Source organism: Rhineura floridana, chromosome 7 (genome assembly GCF_030035675.1).
Source record: "Rhineura floridana isolate rRhiFlo1 chromosome 7, rRhiFlo1.hap2, whole genome shotgun sequence".
Taxonomy (NCBI): Eukaryota; Metazoa; Chordata; class Lepidosauria; order Squamata; family Rhineuridae; genus Rhineura; species Rhineura floridana.
In genome coordinates, this window is record NC_084486.1 from 147,825,378 (window position 1) to 147,850,463 (window position 25,086).

At 45.6% G+C, this 25,086-nt stretch overlaps 1 protein-coding gene across 1 annotated transcript in view; it reads right to left on the minus strand.

Moving 5' to 3' along the window:
- The window catches only part of DIS3L2 (DIS3 like 3'-5' exoribonuclease 2), a 322,655-nt gene extending 297,814 nt beyond the window's left edge, over positions 1 to 24,841 (minus strand). Inside the window, 2 exon segments of the mRNA XM_061637537.1 lie at positions 19,614 to 20,317; positions 24,772 to 24,841. Coding sequence (XP_061493521.1) covers positions 19,614 to 20,301 — 688 coding nt within the window. The 5' untranslated portion in view covers positions 20,302 to 20,317; positions 24,772 to 24,841.
- Positions 24,842 to 25,086: the final 245 nt, after the last annotated feature.

Below are 25,086 nucleotides of genomic sequence, written 5' to 3' on the forward strand. Positions count from 1 at the left end.
ATTTACCTAACAAGGCAAACATAGAGAACTCTCCATCTTCCGCCTGGGATTAGCCTCCTAACCAGCAACAACTTCATAGTGCCTCTTTAACAACAAGCTAAACCAAAATAGAGGAAGGCAATGGTAAACCCCCTCTGAATACTGCTTACCATGAAAACCCTATTCATAGGGTCGCCATAAGTTGGCATCGACTTGAAGGCAGTCCATTTCAAACCAAAATAAAATAATAAACTGCCTCATATCAAGTCAGAACATTCATCCATCCAGTCCAGGGGTGACTAACCTCTGCCCCCCAAAATGTTCCTGGACTCCCCATCTCTGACCATTGGCCAGGTTAGCTGGGGATGATGAGAGCTATAGTTCAACAATATCTGGATGGCCATCCTGATCTAATCCATGCTCTCAACTCTGATCAACAATCACTCTCCTCAGGTCCTTATGAGGTCTTTGCCAGCCCTGCTACTCAAGACCCATTAAGTGGAGATGCCATAGATTCAACCTGGCGTGTTTTCACATGCAAGACACGTGCTCTGCCTCAGAGCAACCACACCTCCACTGGGTTGCTAATTAAGAAAGGAAGGCAACCCAAATGACAGAAGGTCAATCTTGGCACAGAGCTGCAGCGACAAGAGAGAAGCCGAGCAAAGCTGGAGAGAAGAAAAGAGAGCAGTTCTGGGCCCGTACTCAGCCTTGCAACTTAAGCGTTTTCGCCTGCCGACAAACTTTCACCTTTGTTTGCATTGCAGTTATTTATGTCTTTGACCCAGATCTCCCAGGGCGAGAGGAACCATGCAAGAGCATCGTTAAACGGCTGCACGGTTCCCAGGTGACACCCTACCAAGAGCAGCACCGGCTCACAGCACTAAATTGTTCCTTTCGATTCTTAAGCACAATTTGGCGCAGAAGTACTTGAATTATTTATTTATTTTAAGAAGACAAAGCCTCCCGTTGTTCGGTAACTTTCCCCTTCAAAACACTTCCATGCACAACCTATTACGGCTAGTCCATAACGAGGTGTCAGACCCTTTTGAATTCCTTCCACTTGCATTCAAATGGAGTTTCATTGTTCCCAGTGTTAGATCATAATCTAATTATATACAAAGTGGGCTTAGTATATGTTTTTTTTTTAAAAAAAACTTCCACATTTTCTAGCAACAGCATGGAAGGAAACAGGAGAAACGCCAAAGTACTGATAAAACAAATTAGAACAATCTGCTATCAGGTAATGAGATGGTTTTGACACATCGTCCCCAGATAGGAAGGCTCCTGCATTGTTTCCCGATATTTCCTGCAGACACAAGGAGTTCAAAGAGCCAAATTAGACATGCACAGTGGCAAATCCCTTGGCTTAAACTCGCATCAATAATATGTAGAGTGAGGAACTGAGGGGTTCTGATTTTTACAGCAAGAGCAAGTATGGCCAAGCGGTGTTAAACCCTCACCCTGATCACAGCTTGCCTCCTTAGAGTCTTACCCTACCCTACCCCCAAAAAAGGACTTATCTCCTTAGCCAAGCTATGAAATTGGAAGTGAACTCAGTTGGAAGAAACACAGTCTAAGGAAGCGGCTATAGGGAGGTAAGCAGAGAAAGCTAGTGTGGTGAAGTGTTGGACTTTAACCTGGGAGACCAAGGTTAAAATCCCCACTCAGCACACTGGATGACCTTGGGCCAGTCACTGCTTCTCAGCCCAACCTACCTCACTGGGTTGTTGTGAAGATAAAATGGAAGGGGGGGAGAAGAACCATGTACACTACCTTGGGCTCCTTGGAGGTAAGGTGGGGTATAAATTCAATAATAAACAAAATAGTTAGCGTAGAGAGAGGAATCAGCATCCTTCCTCCATGTGCCCCATTTGCTCCCCAAACTGAACAGGTCTGCCAGTATCACATAGTAGAGCATTCAAGCCCAGTACTGCCAACCTTGGGCTCCCCCACCCCAAACATTCTCACAGCCTTATGCCTCAGGCTTCTACAATAACTCCAAAACGTCTCAAGATGCAAAAAGATGCAACAATGGCAGGCAAACCCAACCTGTGTTGTGCCAAATGCCATATGAATGGGGGGGGGGGTTAAAGGTGTGGGGGGAGACCACTGGAACTTTTCCTCACCCAAACTATTTCTCCCAGCAGAGGTTGCTTCAGGTCATGTGTCCCACCAGGGAGAAAAATGCAAGGAGGGAAGTGGTTTTGTAGAAAACATAAAGATGGGTTTTCGCTCACCTGGGTGCAACTACTGTCCCTGGCCCATTGGCCCTTGATTAACTCTCAACATTTGGACCCTGTGAAAGATGAGCTCCCAACCAAGGCTCTGTAGACCTGTGATGGAGAGGAAATCAACTACAAAAAACTTAGTTTTTGCTTTCTAAAAGCAGGCACCTGCTTAGAGAAGTACCATAGCTCAGTGGCAGAGCATCTGTCTTGCATGCAGAAGGTCCAAAGTTGAATTCCCTGCATCTCCAGATAGGACTGCAAATGTCTCCTGCCTGAAATTCTAGGGAGATGCTGCCAGCCAGTGTAGGCAGCACTGGACTAGAAGGACCAAAGCTCTGACTCAGTATAATACACCTTCCTGGGTTCCTGCCTTTGGTGATAACGGCTTGACTACATTACACATCGGGGTGGGGAAGCCAAACAGAGGCCAAATACAGCCCTCAAAGCCTCTCTCTTCAGCCCGCAAGCCTCTCCCAGGCCACACCCCTCACAAGCCCTGTTCTGTGCTCTCACAGAGTGCCTTCACCTGGCTCAAATATGCTCTTGAAACGTGATAATGCCAGGACGGCAGATGAAGAGACGGTTATGTAAATGTGTATATTTGTTAGCAGAGAATGTCAATGGTCTGAGATGCGTGTGTGCCAGTGTGTGCGGTTACCTAAGTGGCAAGCTTTTACCCTGCATTGAGATCACTGAGACTTAAGACTTAGTAAAATAAGAAAAGCTACTTTATTTATAGAAATACATAGCAGATATGAAAGGCATACCTAGTTCTAACTAACTACGTTGGAGGCACAACGCCCAGATATGGGTATTTATTTATTACCTTTGTTTACCGCCCCATAGCCAAAGCTCTCATAGCTCAGGAGAGACAGAGCAGAGACAAAGGTGGCTCCTCTCTCGGACAGTTGAGGAATAGAAGAGGAAAGGGCAGAAGGAGGAGGGGCAGATAAGCTTCCCTAAGCATATCAGTCTCTGACGGAAGGAAGTCGATCAGAGCATCACAGGTAGAGTTAGTCAAGCCTAGCCATCTGGAGGACCCAAACTCTATCTCCCTTCTGGAACATAAACAAAAGAACAAAACAGGAGTTGCTCTTGTCCCACTTCCAACAAAGATGGGGGTGTAGAGACCTATGATTTTTTGGATAGCTGGGATGTACCGTACAATACGGAGGGTATGAGTTGCATCCATTGCCCCGCCCACTCTTGGCCCTCATTGGTATGTGCCCCCCCAAGAAGGCTGCACATGAAAGAATGCCACCTTCAGTCTGAAAAAGGTTCTCCACCCCTCTGTTACATGAACTATGTCAAAGTCACTTCCTGTGGCAAGTCCGGTGTTATGACCTCTGGCATTGTTACAACATGACTCTTCCTTTATTGTATGGAAATTCTTATTTTATTTATTTAATCTTTTTTATTATTTAAAAGAACACCCTGCTGTTCCGCCAACAAGGCTTACATAATGGCTTGCATAAAACCAATACAGTAAATAAAACCATAACCCCAATCAAATAGCCACAATAAAAAGCAGCACATCAGCTAAGATCTCTAGCTGCTTTTTTAAAATCCAGTCTCACACACATATAGTATCGGAAGGCCTGGCAAATTAACTTTTTCACCCAGTGCTGAACATAAAAATAAAGACAGCACCAGGAGAACCTCTCCAGAAAGGGAGCTCTATAAATGGGGTGCTACAACTGAAAAGCCCCTGCTGCCAATTTCCACCCACCTTACTTTAGCAGGTGCGGGGTGGGTGGGAGGTACAGAACAGGGACTCTGAGGCTGATCTTACTATCCAGGCAAATTCATATGGATGAAGGTGGTCTTTTAGGTATCTTGGTCCTATATGCCATTTAGGGCTTTATAGGTTAAAATTCACACCCAATGCCCAGAAATTCTGGCTTGTTTACAAGTCAGACATAACTTGTGGTTGCCACAAGCTCTCTGCACATTTATTTATTTTTATTAAACATATATTCCACATTTCCTCCCAAATGAGGAAAAGAACTGAAGAAAGAGCTGGGGGGGGGCACATCTTCATATCATGATGAACTTCAGAGGTGGAAAAAGCAGGACAAAAGCAAGAATCTCTCTGGTCCACAGCCTGGAGCAATATGAGAGAGCCATCTTCCCTTCTCCAGAGTTGGAGCAAGGGAAGGGGGGCTTCTCATGCTGGGCCGAACATGAGGTTGTGCCAGTCAGGCATGGGGGGGGGATTTGCCCACAGCAGGCAAACTTGTGGAGACTTGTTTGAGGACACTGTCAAAGAAAATCCCCATGCAACAAGGAGGAATCATATAGTATCTACAAAGGGAGACACCACAAGGATGCAGCCAGGACATGGTCAATGCAACATGTAGCCTGGTCCTCAGTTCTTAGGCTTCATACAAAACAAAAAATTAAAACACATGGCTCCCCCCAAAGAATCCTGGGAACTATACCTTACCCCTCACAGAGGTACAGTTCCCATCACCCTTAACAAACTACCATTCGCAGGATTGTTTGAGGGACGTCATGTGCTTTAAGAGTATGGTGTGTATATAGCCTTAGAGCAATTCCTGGGTGCATGCCGATTACACTTCAAAAACACCTTCTTGTTTGTGTGGCACATGTCCGGATAGGCACACAGCTCCTAAAGAATCCCACAGCTCCAAGGCAGAGGTCACACTTGGCTTGCAGAAGATGCCAGGTTCAACGCGCACACACACATATGGCATCTTACATAGCAAGACCTCTGCCTGACAGCTGGAAGAGCCATTGCAAGTCAAAGCAGAGAATACTAGGTTCAATGAACCAGAAACATCTTATAAGGTAGCTTCTAATGCTCAGGTAAATACTTTGCAAGGAACATGAAAGAGGCCCAGTGTAACATTTTTTAAACTTCTACCTTGCTAATTGCTTCAATCATATGCAGCATATGAAGAAAAAGTTGCCAGGTCAAAATCCCACACCTGCTCTTGTGTGTGGGATGAAGCAAGGCTGCTACATCAAGCTGCACAAACCAGGCCAAACAGTAAACGCGGGTGACACGGTCTTGCACGTGGATCGCAACAGGCACACAGACTCTGTTTGACAGATCAAAAGTGACTCTCTTTCTTTTATCAAAATAACTCAAGAGATCGAATGGCCTGCTTAAAAAACCCTGTCAAGCACAGTTTTTGTAAGAAAATAAAGACAGCTGTTGGTAGTGCTGTTTTGATAGGAAGCAGTCATGGAGGCGAGGCAAATGTTACCCAGGCTTAGCCAAACTCACAGACACAGATGAGACGTTCTCAATAAATTCCATCTCTGCTCCAGCTCATGTGGTGATGGCCTCTGGCCTGGATGGTTTTAAAAGGGGATTAAACAAGTTCATGGAGGAATAATGTATGTATCAAGGGCTATTAGTTAAGATGACTATGTGGAGCATCCATGTTCATAGACAGTATATCTCCAAATTCCAGACATGAGGGACAAGCACTGAGAGGAGGGGCTGTCCAGAAGCCACCGGTGGGAACAGGATCCTGGACCAGACAAACGCTTGATCTGACCCAGCAAAGTTCTTATATGATCATTTTAAGCTGTGCTTGCAGCAACATTACAGTCTGGTTCAGACATGCATATATATCACATCATTTCTCCAGACTGGATGACTGGCAGTTCAATGTGAGAACTGACACTGTTAGAAAACGAGGACACACAAAGTGATATGAAAGCTCCTTCTGTATTATTTGCTGGATTTACATCCCGCCCTTCCTCCCGAAGGAGCCCAGGGAGGCGAACATAAACAAAACAATTTAACAAGAAAAATGAACTGTAGTTTGTTATCCGCTCACTAGTCATGATGGCTCTGCTCTGCCTCTACTGTCAGAGGCAGGATGCTTCTGAACACCAGTTGCTGGAAACTGCAGGAGGTGAGAGTGCTCTTGTACACGGGTCCTGCCTGTGGGCTTCCCCCAGGCACCTGGTTGGCCACTGTGGGAACAGGGTGATGGACTGGATGGGCCACTGGCCTGATGCAAAAAGGCTCTTCTTATGTTCTTATTCACACATGCAGCTCATCAACAGAGGTTGCAGTCATCAAGTGATTGACATGCACTGATTTGACATTTTTATACCACCCTTCATTCTATGTAAAATTACACATTGAAAGCATGTGGCTTCCCCCCCCCCAAATCCTGGGAACTGTAGCTTGTGAAGGGTGCTGGGAATTGTAGTTCTGTGCAGGGGTAAACTACAGTCCCCAGCAAGCCATGTGCCTTGTTGTTGTTGTTATGTGCCTTCAAGTCCATTATGACTTATGGTGACCCTGTGAATCAGTGACCTCCAACAGCATCTGTCGTGAACCACCCTGTTCAGATCTTGTAAGTTCAGGTCTGTGGCTTCCTTGATGGAATCAACCCATCTCTTGTTTGGCCTTCCTCTTTTTCTACTCCCTTCTGTTTTTCCCAGCATTATTGTCTTTTCTAGGGAATCCTGTCTTCTCATGATGTGTCCAAAGTATGATAACCTCAGTTTCATAATTTTAGCTTCTAGTGACAGTTCTGGTTTAATTTGTTCTAACACCCAATTATTTGTCTTTTTCGCAGTCCATGGTGTGTGCAAAGCTCTCCTCCAGCACCACATTTCAGATGAGTTGATTTTTCTCTTACCCGCTTTTTTCACTATCCAGCTTTCACATCCATACATAGAGATTGGAAATACCATGTTCTGAATGATCCTGACTTTAGTGTTCAGTGATGCATCTTTGCTTTTGAGGACCTTTTCTAGTTCTCTCACAGCTGCCCTCCCCAGTCCCAGACTTCTTCTGATTTCTTGACTATTGTCTCCATTTGGGTTAAGAACCGTGCCGAGGTATTGATAATCCTTGACAAGTTCAATGTCCTCGTTGTCAACTTTAAAGCTACATAAATCTTCTGTTGTCATTACTTTAGTCTTTTTGACGTTCAGCTATAGCCACAATTAACTGGGGATATGAACATATAAAGATCCCTGCTGGGCCAGGCCAAAGGTGCACCTAGTCCAGGACTCTCTTCTCACAGAGGCCAACCAGATGCAAGCAGGACCTGAGCGCAACAGATCTCTCCCCATTTGTGATTCCCGGCATGTGGCATTTGGAGGCAGAGCACAGCCATTGTGGCTAGAAGCTATTAATAACCTTCTCCTCAATTAATGTGTCTAAGCCTCTTTTAAAGCCCTTGGTGGCCATCAGTGCCTCTTGTGGGAGTGAATTCCATACTCAGACTAGGCATGTGTCAAGATGGTTTTTCTTTGGTCTGTCCATAATCTTTCAACCTCTTCCAGCATTTACCTTCATTCGATGTTCTTGAGTCCTAGTATTATAAAAGGGAGAAAAACGTTCCTCTGTCTACGGTCTCCACACCATGCATAATTTTATACACCTCTGTCATGTTCCCTTTTCTCTAAACTAAAAGCTTCCTCATACAGGAGTCACTCCATCCACTTGATCATTTTGGCTCTCCTTTTCTGAACCTTTTCCAACTCCACAATACCCCTCTTTAAGTGAAGCAACCAAAATTGCACACAGTATTCCAAATGCGGCCGCACCATAGATTTGCACATTATGATATCGGCAGTTTTATGTTCAGTTCCTTTCCTAATGATCCATAGCAGGAAATTAGCCTTTTCCACAGCTGCCATACACTTGGTTTGATATTGTCATCAAGCTATCCATTACAACCCAAGATCTCATTCCTGGTGGTCAGTCACCACCAGTTCAGACACCATTTGTGTATATGAGAAATTAAGAAAATTTTTACCCCACATTTTTTATGGTACAAATATTGATAACGTTGGAAGTGGGGCACGAGCAACTCCTGTTTTGTTCTTTTGTTTATGTTCCAGAAAGGAGATAGAGCTAGGGTCCTCCAGCTGGATAGGCATCATTACCTTTACCTGTGATGCTCTGACTGACATCCTTCTGTCGCTAGACTGCGACGTCTTCAGGGAAGCTTATCTGCCCCTCCTCCTGCTGCCCTTTCCACTCTTCTCTGACTGTCCGAGAGAGAGGAGACACCTTTGTCTCTGCTCTCTCTTAAGCTATGAGGGCAACTCTCAAGCTTGGGCGTTGTGTCTCCAACTTAGTTAGTTAGTTAGAACTAATGCCTTTCTATCTACTGTGCATTTCTATAAATAAAATAAGAACTGCAAGTGGCAGGCACCACTTTAAAGAGGCCTCACCTTTTCTGCCTCACACCGAAATAAGTGAACAAGACAAGTAACAAGACGCACAGCAAGGAGCATACAATCATGTGCCATTGACCATTAACTAAAATACAAGAAAGGAGTTGTCCTCCAGTAGCCATGCAGAGGACTGCAGATGTGCCTTCGGCTTCAGGAGGACACCTGGGTGACCTGAGCAAATGCAGAAAGGAAGATCATAACACAGAGCTCAGGCTAGACAAGCGCAAGAGAGTTATGCAAGGCCCATCATTCTGGCAGCTCAGCTGAGGCTTGGCCCTGAAAGCCATTTAGTAGCAGGGGGCCAAAAGTTTATCAAAACAGTTCCCGCACTCCAGCTGAGCACAAAAGCAACGTCTGCTTTGTTAAGCAGGGGCTGCAACACGCCAATGGCTTTGCAGGACTCTCCGTGAACCTGTTCCGCCCTGCTTGTGACCCCCTGGCCACCTCCTCCGCCTGTGAGCTGCTCTCCATCCATCAGTGCTGGGCTCTCGGCTTCTCTGAAGAAGCACGTCCAGCTGTCACACATTCTCCACCCGCTTGCCCCAAGACACCAGATAAAATTTCCCCTTTTTCTCTTCAGCAAAGGGCAGACCCGCTGCTCTATAAAAAGCCTGAGATGCTTCAGAATGGAAGCAAAGAAAGAAGGGAAAACATTGTCCACAATACTACTTTGCTTTATTTGGACTGGGGGGGGGGGAAGCCTACAGGAACCTCTTAAAAGATCTCCAGAGAAAGAAGGCAAAAGGCAGTTCGAACAACAAAGATACCAGGGCACTGTCAATTCAATCCAATCATGTGAGCCTCTGCTTACAATCTGAAGTGGCTCAGCCCAGGCACAGGCGCATCGTATCAATGAGAACCAAGGCCCCATCGGCACTAGACAGTGAAAGAAGTGTAATAGCACTTTAAGCAGTCGTGGCTTCCCCCAAAGAATCCTGGGAACTGCAGTCTGAGACTTAAGGGTGCTGAGAGATGTTATAAGACCCCTCCCAGAGCTCCCTGGCAAGTGATATTGATTGTTAAACCATCCTGGGAAAGGTTGGGGAAAACCATAACTATTTAAAGTGGTATGATACTGCTTTAAATGCATAGTGCAGATGAGGCCTACGTTTCCACAAAAATTAGCCTTTGAAAACTCTATACTCACACCCCATTCCTGTCAGCCCCAGCAAACACAGCCGTGCTGCCTGAGGCTGATGGGAGCTGTACTCCCAGACATCTGAAGGGCACCAGACTGGGGAAGACTGTGCTACGGAAACAGTAAATGACAATGAAAATTGGAAGTTATAGTCAGAATAATGAACCAACAAGAAAACTGGCACAATCTCCTTTTGCCCCACATATTCTGGTTATGGAAATTGGGACTTATTTATTTCCAGACTTTCACAGGGCTCCAATTGCTGACACTGGATTCTGAACAGGAATTTTAAGAACAGCAGCCTGCACAAGAGCAAGATCTAGTCTCCTAAAAGAGGATTTGTTCGCTATTGCGCTGACACTATTCTTGGTGAAAGCCAAAAGACATTACAATTGCACAAGGTTCAAGAATGCAACACTTCCTTACCAAGAAATCAGGACAGAAGTTCACAGACACGTTTTGAAACCGTTGGAGAGGGAGCTCCCAGTTTTCCCAGGCAGTGCCACGCTATAAATCCAGGCTCCCTTTTTTTCCGTATCCTGTTACTCTGATTAACGTCATTTGCAGAATAGTAAACTGGATTTAAGAGGGAAATTGTTTGGGTTTTGAAGATTTCCGCACCAACTGGTGCTCTAACCTTCCAACAAACTGGAACCTCCTAGGATTTGGCTAGATTGCAGGAGGGGTCACAGTCTGAACAGACAGAAAGGTGAAGTTTCTGGAGGAAGAGAAGTTCACCACCCAAACCAGCACAAGAGAACACTTGGAGAAAAGGTAGAGTTGCCTTCAAGGTAAAATCAGGAAACGCAGAGAGGGAAATATCAGGGCTTTCGGCACAATAGCTTAAGAAAGACCAGCTGATGTCCAACAAGCCCCCAAGGCAATTTTATTTGGCCCCTGGTGGCCTTACTAGATTTTAAGCAAGGTAAGGTGTGTCACCACCACTGCCAGCCATATAAGGAAAAGACATCCCATGATTACATTACACGTTATTTTGATTGAGTGAGCAAGTGTACAGCATTTGCATGCAATGCTACGTGCAAGTGCATGTGCTCTGATCACAACTTGGTGGCTCTGAGTTTATTCGGAAACAGGATCACTCAATGACCCCTGTCCCCATGTCATGTATATTTCAGAGGCACAGAACTGCATCCAGAGAATAGACCCCGCCCCCCCAAGCATAGGAGAGAAATTCTCCCTTTCTGTCACAGTGAATTCCTTTAAATCAGGCATGGAGGTGGGAAGAGAGAGACTGCACCTTTGCACAGGTAAAGGAAGTAAGGATACTGAGTAAGGGCCAATTCACTCCATGGCTGGCAGCAGCAGCTCCCAAGGGTCTCAGGTAAAGGCCTTTCCAGCTCTGCTACCCAGGATCTTCAAACAGAAAGGATTGGATCCTAAGTTAACCAAAAAAAAAATTTCACTTTCCTTCCTCCCCTCTGCAGTGATCTGTACCCCCCAAAAGCCAGTTGGGGGGGAAGGACTCTCCTGGTTAACTGATGATGGGGCATGAAGGGCTGGTAGAGGACCAGAGAGAAGCCAAAAAGTGGGCAGAACTCCAGCTGATTTGGGGAGATTTTGCCTCCCGTAACCCCATCCCAATTGTTCAAAAGAATACACCCACCCCAGACCCTCCAGTGAAGCTTATTGGGGGGGCACCTTCCCTAAACTGACCCAGCCTCAGCTCCAAAGCATCCAGGGTTCAACCTGAGAATGAACCTTTTTAGCCAAGAATCGACAGATCTTTCTCAACAAGGAAAAGAAACAATTTCCCCCCCCTGTGCACTCCCTGATCTGCACAACCCTCAGGAACTTCCACACAAGCAGCTGCTGATGCCCCCCAGCCACCAGGCTTCTCTCCAAGGAACATGATCATCGGGGCTTTCAAAAGGGCACACAGTAAGAGAACTGGCATAATGCACACGGCAAGATGTCTGCTGAGAAAGAGGGATCTAGAGCAAGGACGTTAGGCTCATGAGGCTAATTTGCATATGCTAATATATATGTATCCCTACAAATTCAGGCCTACTTTGAGAAGGAGGGGGAAGAAAACTCCAGCTCTTGCTGTCTGGGCTAACTCTGAGCTATGGAGAGTCAACAGGGTTTTCTCGACCTAGTACACTTTATTATTTTATTTATATATTGCCCTTTCTCCCAAAGGAATCCAGGGTAGCAAACACATCAGTGACACAATACAATTAAAAATAAAATAAAAACAGAGAGAGTTATATCAACTGGCGCTGTGAACCACTTTGAACTCAACATTGTTGTTGGAAAAGCAGCATGCAAATATTAAATCAAAAATATTCAAAAACAATTAAAAGCATCTAAAAACAATAAACATAGTAAAACATTAAACAAATTTAAAAACAGATGTAATCATATTATAGGTGGTATTCAATGCTAGTTCTACTCACAGTAGACCCACTGAAGCTAATAACATGACTTACTTTGGTTCAATTGTTAATGGGTCTAGGACTTAGTTGAATACAACCCTACGTGTGTGGGCATGTGAAATGGGCCCTCCACAAATTTAGGTGGCCAGTAGCTGGGGTCTTACCAGCACAGCACTTTGCAGTGTGCCCAGCTGCCCTGTTAGCAAAGTAAAAAACAAAGTGTTTAAAAAGGGAGGAAGGGACAGGAGATCCGGGGTCCGGTTGCTCGGCCCCCTGGGCCACCTCCTAACAAACACCACCCCTGGCCAAGAGTCTCTGTCAGCACCCTGTACAGAGGCTACATAAGCTACTATTGATCTCAATGGAGATCAGTTTCAAACCCACCCATCAGCAACACAACTGAATTAAATGGGCTAGCTTTCCCAAGCCCTTCCAGTTGACCAGGAACCAGAATTAAGAGAAATCTGAACCATCAGAGAAGGCTGGTGCAGAACGGATTTTGTTCCCTCCTGCCAAAATGTTGCTGTATAAATTATGACTCCTGGCATTTGCATTGATTCGATAAAACTGGATCCGTTTTGCACATTTTGCACAATCCCAGAGTCGATGCTTCAAAAACCCACATGCATTTACCACCCGAGTACATGAGGTCGGCTCGCCTGGCTTCCACAGCAAAGACTGGCTCCACGTAAACTTACACATGACTCACCTCAATGGTTCAGAGGGGTGCAGTGTTGCAAGACAAAATCACATCCAACGTTTACAAGATTTCTGTCCTGCAAACCATAACAGGGAACTCTATCACTCTACCAGATTGAAAAGCAACTCTGAACAGCTGGAACAGCCTTTCCCAACCTATTGCTCTCCAAATGACTTGGACTATGGCTTCCATCAGTCCCAGCCAGTAGTCCAAAATATCTGGAAGGCACCAGGTTGGTGAAGGCTAACCCAAGATTACAGCACATTAATATACAGCAGAGGTTGAGCCATCTGCAGGAAACAAACCTTTAGTGGCATTCAAAGTGTCTGGTCACAGATACCAAGTTCTCATCTTCCCATATGAACAAGCTATTTATTAACAAGGTGGGTTGATTTAAATTGTATGGTGATCTAAATCACTGGTTTAAATCACTAAGAAAAGGGGTCAATTTAATCACTGGTTTAAATCCACTTTCTAATGCCTATTATTTGCTAGATAAGTGTGCATACCAGTTAGTCACTGTAACAAAACTTGTATGTTTGCCATTAAATAGAGCCTTTTTACTGTCCAGAAGCATAATCCAAAACATCTGGTCATACAATCCACAGGCCTTTTGCATAGTAGCAGCCTTCCCCAAACTGGTGTGTTCCAGGTGTTTTGGACCACAACTGCTATCAGCCTCAGGCTGTCCACTGCTGAATTATATCGGCTTACAGAGGAGACAGGTTTCTGTTTGGGTTTCTCTGTATACAAGGATATTAAGCAAGATCACTTACTTGAAGGCTAAGTGCCCAGCACCCTTAAAAGGCTAGTAGAGAACAGGGCAGAACAGTGTTTCTCCATGACATGGAAAGTAAACCTCCTCATACATAAAAGACCCGCCTAGAGGCACTGCTCCATGCCTCTCTACCATCATGAGGGTGTTGCTAAAACTATGGAGCTCCCTTCCTAAGAAGATCTGTCTCACTCCATCTTTTTGGCCTTTAAACACCAGACAAAAAACAATTCTTCTAGGGTTCATCAGGTTTGTGTGGTACTACACTTTTACTACCAGAGGACCAGCTAGGTTAGTCTGTTGCGGCAAACACCACAAATCTTGTTGCACTTTAAAGACTAACATCTTTAACTATTGCTACTGCTGCTGCTAAGAACACAAGAAGAGCTTGGCTGCTGGATCAGACCAAAGGCCCAACAACTGGGCACAAGTAGAGCCCTGCTAGACCAGGCCAGTGGCCCACCGAGTCCAGCATTCGGTTCTCATAGTGGCCAGTCAGGGAAGCCCAAAAGTCCAAAACCTCAGAGAAGCCCAAAAGCAGGTCCTGAGTGAGCACAACTGCACTGTTCCCACTTTGATTGATTGATTGATTAACTGATTGAACTTATTATTATTATTATTGTCTTTATTTATACCCCGCCATTTTTCCAAAACTGGAACTCATGGCGGCTTCCAGATAAAAAATACATATAATTAAAAACATACAAAGTCTACATTAAAATAAGATTAACTATTTCCAATATTAAAACCATACATACATGTAGCTAAAAGAGTTCAAAACTAGTTTAAAAATAATATAATAGACATTAGCAATGCAGCACCCTTCACACCCTATCCTTAACAGCCTTCAATTCCAAAGGCTTGTTGGAATAAGAAGGTCTTTGCTTGTCGGAAGAAGGACTGCAAAGAGGGAGTCATTCTTACCTCCCTAGGAAGGGAATTCCAAAGCCTAGGGGCAGCCACCGAGAAGGCCCTCTCACGCGTCCCCACTTGTCGTACTTGAGAAGATGTGGGAATTGAGAGAAGGGCCTCTCCTGAGGATCTCAGGGCCCGGGCAGGCTCATACAGGGAGATACGGTCTGATAAATATCCTGCCCTTCTATCCTGCCCTTCCTCCCAGAAGGAGCCCAGGGTGGCAAATAAAGAACAAAACACTAAAAACATCTTAAAACATCTTAAAAACTTTTTTAAAAATAAAACAACTTAAAAACATCTTTTAAAACATCTTAGAAAGCAATTCCAAAACAAATGCCGACTGGGATGTCTCTACTTAAAAGGCTTGTTGAAAGAGGAAGGTCTTCAGTAGGCGCCAAAAAGACAACAGAGATGGTGCCTGACTAATATTTAAGGGAATTCCAAAAGATAGGTGTCACTACACTGAAGGTCCGCTTCCTATGTTGTGCATGTTGGAAGTGGGGCAAGAGGAACTCCTGCTTTGTTCTTTTATTTGTGCTCCAGAAGGGAGATAGAGCTAGGGTCCTCCAGATGGATAGGCTTTGTTTACCTTTTACCTGTGATGCTCTGACTGACTTCCTTCTGTTGTTAGACTGATAGTGTTAAGGAAGCTTATCTGCCCCTCCTCCTTCTGCCCTTTCCCTCTTCTCTTCTTCGACTGTCCGAGAGAGAGGAGACATCTTTGTCTCTGCTCTCTCCCTCCTGAGCCATGAGGGCAATAACCATGTCTGGGCATTGCGCCTCCAACTTAGTTAGTTAGAACTAGGCATGCCTTTCCTATCTACTATGTATTTCTACAAATAAAGTAGCCTTTTCTTACTTTACTAAGTCTTAAGACTCAGTGATCTCAATGCAGGATAAAAGCTTTCTTAGGCAAACGCACACACTGGCACACATGCATTTCAGACCATTGACATTCTCTGCTAACAAATATACAAATTCACACAACGACAGTGTAGAATTGACAACACTTGTAATACTCAGCAACTGTTATTCAGACTCCATCAGTGGAAGGAGAACGTAGCCACCATGGCCAGCAGCCACTGTGGCCTTATCCTTTACCAATTTGTCTAAGAGCCTTTTAAAGCCATTCAGGCTGATGACCATTACTCCATCTCGTAGTAGCTAATTCCAGAGTTTAACAATGCTCTTGTTTGCCCTGAATCTTCCAACTTGCAGCTTCATCAACTGACCCTGGTTTCTAGTACTATGTGTGAGAGAAAAATGTTCCCGTACCCACTTCCTCTACACCATGCATACTTTTTACATACCTCTCTCACATCCCCCCATCTTACTCACCATTTTTCTAAATTAAAAAGCCCCAAACAGTATAACCGTTCCTTGTAGGTGAGTTCCCCCTTTCATCTATTTCTTTTCTGCTGTATGTTAGTTTTTGCTGCTCTGCTGATTAGTTTCTCTTCATTTTGTTTTTCTCAAGGACTTTAATTTGAAAAATGTTGTTAGCTGCCTTGTGGATCCACAGATCAAAAGGTGGCAGTATTACTATTGTAATGGGCTGAAATCAAATATGTTAAATAAGGTTTTAAGGCATTCTTACTCAATCCCTCCCTGGCATCACAAGTAGCTCTGCCAATCGCCACCCGTTTGCCATTCACATCTTTTCACCTTCCAGGTTGGAACAACCAAGAACTCTCCCCCAAGACACTTTACCTGCTACGCCAAAGTTAACACTACTTGCTTATTTCATAGTGCTAAATGGTCATCGGTTCCAAAGCCTCCCCAACACCAAAGGAGGAACTCTCAGCATCTCATCTTCCTGTTCATCACAGCCAAATTAAACTGTACAATCCACACCTCAACATGTCACAAGCAGAAAGCAGGAACAAACAAGGCGCCCCACCTATGCCAAGATGCACCTGTTGAACAGAAACTCTGTGTGGCTCAAGCAAGCTTGACTTGACTAGCTGTCGGCTACAATGGAACGCAAAAGTCACAACCAAGCACAGCTAGTACAGCGGAATCACTGCTAGCCAATCTGACCTATTCCTGAGGGAGTTTTTCACAAAACGCCAACTGTCACTATTGCCAGGCAGTTCCACTGTTCTTGTTGCTGATACACAGCTGCCCAAATTTTGCCTCCATTTGGGGTGATGCCTTTTTAAAAAACAAAATGTTGTTAGAGTGCACGTACTTGCACTGGACTACACATTACCTTCTCTTTCATCCATCCCAAGATGCTTGTGCCTATCCGCTTAGGAAACTTACTTCTGAATAAAATTGAATACTTATCCTCTTATAGCAGGTGTGGGCAACCTTTAGTCCTTCAGATGTTATTGAACTACAACTCTCATCAGCCCCAGCAAGCATGGCCAATGACCAGAGATGATAGGAGTTGTAATTCAACAACAACTGGTGGGGCCAAAAGATTCAACACACCTCTTACAAAGACAATCACACCCTGACTGCAGAATTTATTAAACATTTCCGAATGTCTTTAAAAAATTAAACCCCTCAAGGGCCGATAAGCTGGGCATGTATTTGAAAAAATAAATCAAAATAAATAATGAGGAAAGTGTTGCTGTCAATTTACTAACTTGCCTGCTTCAGAAATGTAGCGAGTGTGGAACAGCACAGATAATAAATACCAGAGGCAAAGAGGAGCCTACAGAAGAGCCAAGAGCACTCAATGTAGGAGAGGCAGCGATCCTTAGTGATTAGAAACAAGCACAGAAGAGTGTCCTGATTTTCATCCATAAAATGTTGGATGGAATGCTTTCCTCTCAAAGAACAAAGGCTCCAGTCTGAAGCAGACTTACTTACAGCAAGGGCTTGAATTAGCTCAATGGGCAGGGACAATACTTTAAAAGGGGCAGAAAGGGAAGGAAGGAAGGAAAGGAGATCCTCCTGTCACCAACAAGTCCCCACCAGCCGATTCCAGGCATCCAGGGAAAGGAAAAAGAAAGCGTTTAACAGATGCTAAGGAACAAGAATAATTATTCTGTAGGACTTCAAGATGCTCAAAGAGAGTCACATACATTATTTTGTTATGATCCTCACAAGAACCCTAGAAAGGGAGGCTAGTATTGCAGATGGTGGGCTGAGAAAGTGCATGGCTTGTCTGAGGCCATCTTGTGTGTTCATAGTAGAGAGAAGGCTGTGACTCCCAGGGGGGGCACAAAGTAATCCAGGGAGGCCGTGAACAGTAAATAAATGCATTATTATTATTATTATTATTTAAAGCCTTCATTCCATGGGCACTGTTTGCTCCCCACTGCCGCTGCAGACAACACCTCCCCCTTGCTCCAAACAAGAGAGGGAGACTTTTGCTGAAGCGCCAGAACATCTTTCAGGATTGCCAAAGGCAAGCATCTGCCTATAAAACATGTGGAAGATGTCGAAGGAGGCTGAGGGTGGAGCTACCCGGAAGAAGAAGGGATTACTATCACCGACTCCTGTCTCCTCACACTGCCGCTACTGATGACACCCTTATTCAGAACGAGAGGAGAGGGCTTTTTGTGAAGCAAAAAGAAGCAAGGCTGCAAGGAAAGGCTGCTTTCCCCCGTCCTTCCTGGCAGCCAGCCTGCCTGCCTTTCTTGGCTCCTGATTCATTGCCATCTGCTTTTAAAAATTATTATCGGTGAGGTCGCCCAGATCTCGACTTCGGCCCAGACAGAGACAAGGAGCAGTAAGGAAGCTCAGGATTTGCTTGCCTCCCATCTCTGAGGCTAAGTGTGTGTGCCAGTGTCCCCCTTTCTTCCACCTACATTCCGCCCCCCAACCTCTCTCTCCAAGATGCTGCAGCAGTTGAGGGTTTCCCCCCTCCCACGTGCCCAAATGCATGCACACCTGCAGATCCTTGCAGGAGGGGCAGGTGTGTTTGTGGGTACATGCACTGATCTGTCTTCTGCTCCACTCTCATTCCCCAAGTGCACGCTAACCAAGCCATCAGTTCTGATGATCATCCCAAGGCCTAAAAGCACTAACCCCCCTCCTCAACCTATCCACCCCTTTGTCTTAACAATCTAGCATCCCCACCACTACCATCATCATCATCATTATTAAAAAGCTCAGCAGGTTGGCTGAGGATGGGGTCCACATACTGCAGATGAATTTACTTAATTACTACTGCATTTATATCCTACTTTTCCTCCAAGTTGCTCATGGTGGTGCACATAGTCCCCCCCCCCCCACTTTCCATGTTATCCTTACACCAACCCTGTGAGATAGGTCAGGCTGAGAGACTGTGTCTGGCCCAAGGTCACCCAGTGGGCTTCATGGCTGGACGGGGATTTAAACCTGGAACTTAGTCCAACACTGTAACCCACTGGTGTTGGGAGACAGGACTGTACATCTTTACCCTGGGGGGGGGTATATCAACTTGATGAACCTTTGCATTAAGAAAAGAAAGCAACACCTCCCTGTCTGCAGGGAGCTTTTTATGGAAAGGGGTATTTGGAGATGTGATTTTGCCACGTAACATTTTTTCAATGAACAGAGGCTAAAATTAAAATTAGCAGGGGGGGGGTTGTCATGAATTTTTTCTAGTTTATAAAGGGGGTCCCGTACTCATAAAGGTTGGGAACTACTGCACTAGGCTACACCAGCACATACTGCATTTGTGTTATGCCATGCCCAGAAAACAGGTCCTAGACTGGCCACAAACATGACAGCAGCACCAAATCACACAGGAGGTTGCAGCAGTAGGATTACACAGGCAGTAGTAGCAGAACCCCCTCTATACAGCTTCACAGTGTCCCCTACAGACAGCTGCTGGGACAAGCATGTAGGCCAGGGTGTGCCCTTGTTTACAAAGAGGTGCTCTGTGCCCCAAAATAATGAACAGGTACAAAGACGCTTACTACCTTGGTGGCAAGTCCAAGCAGGGAATTACTGGAGATATTTAGGATGTTGGTGATGGGTATGGCTAGCAACACAGACTGGGCACAAGGGTGAACGGTGATAAAGAGACACAGGGCCAGAAAAATGTCAGCCACCTAAACATCCTAGACTGATACGTCAGAATTTCGTTAGAGGGGGCTTCTAAACAGATGAAATGCATAAATATTAAATATGTTTATATTATATTTATTCACAGCCAGGAACATCAGCAGGTTAAAAAAGCAAAGGCCAACTTCAACTCAAACCAGTTGCAAGCCTTCAGCAGTTATTATAATCATCATCTTCAACATGAGCAAAAGATATGATCAACACAACATTCCCACCTGGTAATATTCGTAAGTCATGTGCTGCTATTCCCATCGACCAATGCAACTATTTAAGACACTCAGTAGCTCACCATGCATTTGGCTGGACGAGAGACTGGCCTTCCTGGCATTCACTGCAGACAAATCCACATTGAACTGTCCAGCAGAAATGGAGCCACCTGCTCTACACAAGAGAGCAGGACTGTCACTACCGCTGCACTTGCTCCTCCAAAACTCCTCTTTGCCCCTCTCTCCAGAGCTGGAGGTTTGGGGAAGGAAGATGGCTGATTTGGGCAACATCCCGTGGCTGCCCAGCTCTGTTCGTACGAAGACAGCTGCATCTTCATGTGGATCATCTTCTTCTGCAAACTCATCCTCATCATCCCCTTTGCCGGCGCAGGCTTCTCTCTGACGGTGCTGCCTCTTGGCAAAACCTTCCTCTTTATTTTCACCCAGCCGTTCAGATCTTCCCAGCTCCAGCTGGCCTGGCTGCAGTGTTTTGACCGGTGAGCTGCCAGGCCCTTTCACCCCATTTTTTGACAGGGCCTCTCTCACAAGGCCCCTTTTCAAGGACGGCTCTGCATCTGAACCCGAGTCGTTGAGGGTGCCCTCCTCCAGCTGGAGCTTCTGAGCAATGTGGTTCAAATAGGAGCGGAACCGTCCACTGTGGTGCTTCTGCACAAGCCTCGCATACGCGTTCTTCTGAGGGATGGCAGGCTTGCATGGGCCGTCTTTGGGAGCGTGGCCAGGAGCACCTCGCACACATCCTTGCGGTTCCATATCCCAGGAATGTTACCTGCCATCAAAGGAGTGCAAATATGAGGTGTACGGGGGGGAGGCAGAACAGTGATTTTACTTACTGATTGACTTGTTTTTTATTTAGTTAGTTGTTAGATTTATACCCCGCTCTTCCTCCCAGTAGGAGGAACAACTACGTGACAGAACTACACGAGTAAATTACAAGCAAACCAAACAAACAAAAAACCTGGACAAGAAGCAAGATACTAGAGATAGCAAGGCCAGAAATGTGGCTGCATATTTTAAATAGTCCTTCTCACTTCCCCTCATCCTTTCCCACCAAGACCACACAGCCACTCCTGTCTCCAGCTCAGCCTTTCCCCAACCTCCAAGTATTTTGAACTACAACTCCCATCATCCCCAGCCAGCAGTTGGGAGCTGTAGTCCAAAACATCTGGAGGGCACCAGGCTGGGGAAAGGCTGACCTAGGTCCCGCAAGGGGCTTTTCTCCCATCCTTCCCTTGCCTCCTTGCCCTTCAGTTCCCCTACATTGCTGCTTGAGAAGCCTTTCTGTAGCTTGAGACTACAAGTGGCTCACATACAGGTAAACTCCCATTTAAACTGACAATTATGGAGTGTCTTAAGCAGTGCGCTAGTAGAGATCCTTAATTGGAATGCTGGGCTTGGGATTCACAGCTGCCAAACATGCCTTCTTCTGTAGAGGTATGAACCTTTAATCCTTCTCTCTTTTGGGGGGGGAATAAAATATGGTATCCCTTCAGTTTGTTCTGTAGTTTTATTACATCAGAAGACACACAATATTAAGTGGGGCAAGAGTAATCCAGGAGACACCAGTGCATACGGCTATATTCGAGGAAGGGAGGGCATTTGAGCCAAGTATTTTCATCCCAGCCACGCACTCCCAGCATTTCAACTCACTCGGCCTCTAAGAAGAAAATGTGGCCAAGCTAAAGCTGCAGCCATCATACAAAAACAAAAACCTGATCACATCCATTCTCAGGCTCTCCAAAAACAACCATGTCTTTTTTCTCCGAATCTCTTATGATGGTTTCAACAGGAAGGGTGGAGATTTCCTCCTAAGTGGTAAACTCCAGCAAGGAAGGGCAGCCCAGCTCCTCAGCCCCACATGAAGGACCACCCTGGTTATTTAATCACACAGCAGTGTCAACCAGTGTACATAACACACGGCAGAGCAACAGAAGCAGAAGACAATTCCCTGTCCCAAGAAATTTACAATCCAACTTTAGAGTCAGGGGAGGAAACAGAATTGATAGGCTAGAGTAACTACGATTCAGTTTAGTTATTCTAACATTAAAGCAGTAAAAGTCCTCAAGGGAGCTCAGAGTAAAAGCAATAAAAATGTAATTATTCAACAGCAGTTAAAACCAAAGCACATGCACACAGTGGAGGAGGCTCCAAATCTTTGCAGGAGATTCATACCAGCTTGCCAGATGCCTGCCTTCCTTCTATCAGAGACAAGCAATCTGTACCCCCCCCAATATTGTTGGACTACAGCTCCCATCATCCCTGACCACTGACCATGTTGGCTAGGACTGGTGGGGCGCTATCTGAAGGGAGACAGATTCCCCATCACTGGTGTACATGAAGTAAAATTAAAAGGAAGCGGAATGTGTTACTGGTACAAACCAAGTGAGCATTAAACTAAATGCATGCCTCTGCTCCAATCATGTATAAAGGGCAGGGGGTGCTCTGGTATTAACATTAAAAGTGCTGAACTCACCCCCTCATTCCCAGCAACCTCACCCACACACTACTTTCTCCTTCATGCAACCTTTTTGATGTCAGGGTCAGACCCACTCACCTGCACTTTGGGCTTCTTATTACTAACATTTCAGAGATGTGTGTGTGACGCCCTTCCCTGGCTCTCAGGAGAAAGGATGGTGGCAGATTGCTCTGAGCACCACACATCTCTAAGGTCACCCAGTGATCACTCTTTTACTTTTACACAGCAGCATGTGGGTAGGTATCGCAGTTCCAGTAAAACCAAATATAGACCAACGGGATCCACAGCCCAGCACACCCTGTCAGCACACCCTGTCCCCACCAGAAGCCTATCAGCTCACCAGGATATGCTGTACAATAAAGACTGCAGAGTTACACACAGAGAAGTAAAGCACAATGGAAGAGATAGCACCGGCAGAGAAAATGGCTTTAGATGTCTCACAGAAGAGTATCCAGCTACATACATACGATCAATCTCCCACACAAGCATCCCTCTGGAGTCTCTACCCAATTTGATTTGCGGGGGGGGGGGGAGACATTCCTTCTAACTTTAAATATCGTCCTCAAGGAGGCTCAGAGTAAAAACAGGTTATTAAATATGTTCAGGAGAACAGTCACACCCGGATACTTAAGTATTCACAAAATAATTATACAGAGGATGTAGCCTCACCTCACCCAACATGCTTCACCTTGTGGAAGTCCCTGGTGACCCAGAGAATGGGTGGAATGAACACCCTCACTGCTGGTGCAAGGGAGATCAAAGTTCTTCCTGACATAGTGATCCACCATAACTGAGTTCAGACTAAACACTGCAAGAGCTCTTCACTCCCACAGCTGGAACCGCAATGTACAGTGGCAGTGTACCCCTAAATACCAGATCCTGGGGAAAACTATAGCCAAGGGCCTTCGCCTTCATATCCAGCTGTTAAGTATGGGACTGGCCTCTGTTGAAAATAGAACACTAGACTAGATGGACTTTTGCCTGATCCACAGCCGCAGTTCTTACGTTTTCAATTCTTCTGGGATATCCCAATCATCTGTCAATCAGCACAGGGGCATGCAGGCTGTTCTGATTAGAAGCAAGGTTGCTGGCACTCACCCTTTTGACCCAATCAAGAAGCACACAGAAGGCAGTCCAGCAAGAAACATACATCTCCTTGGGCATCAATTCCCTCCTTCCAATGAAAGCTCATCTCGATACACTAAAACCCCTTGCAGTGAAAAATATCAGTGTCACCAAAGCAGCGGATCTAAAGACAGAAACCAGCCCCATTAAGCCCACCTCAAGTCAGACCCCTTGCTGTGTGCTCTAACAGGTAAGTGCAAAGGCCAGGTTCCTGCACTGAAGAGTTTCCAACTGCAGGGGAGGCAACAGAGGAAGGTGAGGAAAAGGGAGGCAGTGATAAATAAGGGACGAATATGTATTTACTTCAGTTACTTATATTTATAGTATAGCATTGTTAATTCAATAGTAGGATGGGCCATACGCCTTGCTACGCAGTAAGCAGCCATAGGAAACACATAGGCAGAGAAGAAGGGAGGGAAAAGGCAGAGGCTCAGCATGGATCCTATGGGAGAACTACCATAAATTCTGTGTGGGCTCTACTCAACACCCCATTTAACCCTTTGGGGTACAGGAAATGATCACAGATGAAATTAAATGGACGCTTACATATTTCTCATATCCTGAGGAAGGGCTGTAGCTCAGTGACAGAGCATCTGCTTTGCATGCAAAGGTCCCAAGAGAGCTGCCCACTATGTCACCACCTAGGCAATGCTGAGTTAGTTGGCCCAATGATCTGAATCAATGCAAGGCAGCTCCCTCTGTTCACACCAAGAATCCCTGCCTTCTTGCTCCTCTCACATGTTCATCACATATTGTACAAGCATAACTTTTGCCTGCTCTATTTTTTTATCTTGCAAGAACTTGCAGCTTCTTCAGAAGCAGGCATCTGACCTGGAACTGGCACCAATTGTTTCCTTTTATTTATGTAGAAGTATTTAAATTTCACAATTTGTATGTTACACCTGGCTGTACATCTAGCTCAAAGGCATTCAGCAATTTTCCTACTAATGCAGTTTTAGAAGAAAAGAGGTGGGAGAGAGGCTTGTACACATGTGAGCACATGAAGAAGAAGAAGATTTTTTTTTAAGGGGGCAACATTTTCACAGACAGCAAATTAGGGACAGTGTTGCACTACCCTTGGGGATCACCCCACAATTTCACTCGGAGTGGTTTTTTTTCTCTTTCTCTCTGCTGGGTTGCATTTATGCAGCTTTTAAGTTTTGTTTTATATTTTTTTTGTTTTTATAGCTTTGTATTTTGTTGATAACGTGGTAAACCATCCTAGACAGACAGACACACAAAAACAGATATATATATATAAACACAAACACACACTCCAAACCGAAGAGGAGCAAACAGATTAGACAGGTACACGCTAAACTGAACAGATGCAGAAATAAGCAAAGTACTTTCTTTTTATTAACAAAAAAGGGGGAGGGGGAGGGGGCACGGAGGAGCCTTGGGGTAACTGGAGGAGGGGAGTCAGGGTTAAGGCGAGGAAGCCCACGAGGGTCCCCCTATTCAGCCCCATCCCAGGAGCCAGGCGGGTGAGGGGGCGATCTGGGGCAGTCGCGGGGAGGGGAGAGAAAGAGCGACACACGCATCTCCCTCATTGCCATAAGGGGCGCCTCCCGCGCGGGGGACAGGGAGAAGAAATCCCTCTCACTCACCTGCTCACTCACATCAAAGAGGCGCTTTAGAAGTCCCCACTTCCTGCCTTCTTCTCCTTCCGGGTCAGGCTGAGGGCATTCTACGGGCCGCGGCAGGGCCCAGAAGTCCGCGGAATGCGAAGCTTCACCTCTGGCTCCTCGCCTTTCGCAGCCCCGCAGCCATTGGAACGTGCTGCCCTGGCAGTTACTTATGCCCCCTGCCCGATGATGTAGTCCTCCAGGGCCTGGGAAGGGACTTAGACCCCTTACTTTTTTGGGTCCCTATGTCTCCAGCATCCTACAAGTCAATCAGCATGAAAAGGGAGTGTGTTAGCCACTGAGAAGAGT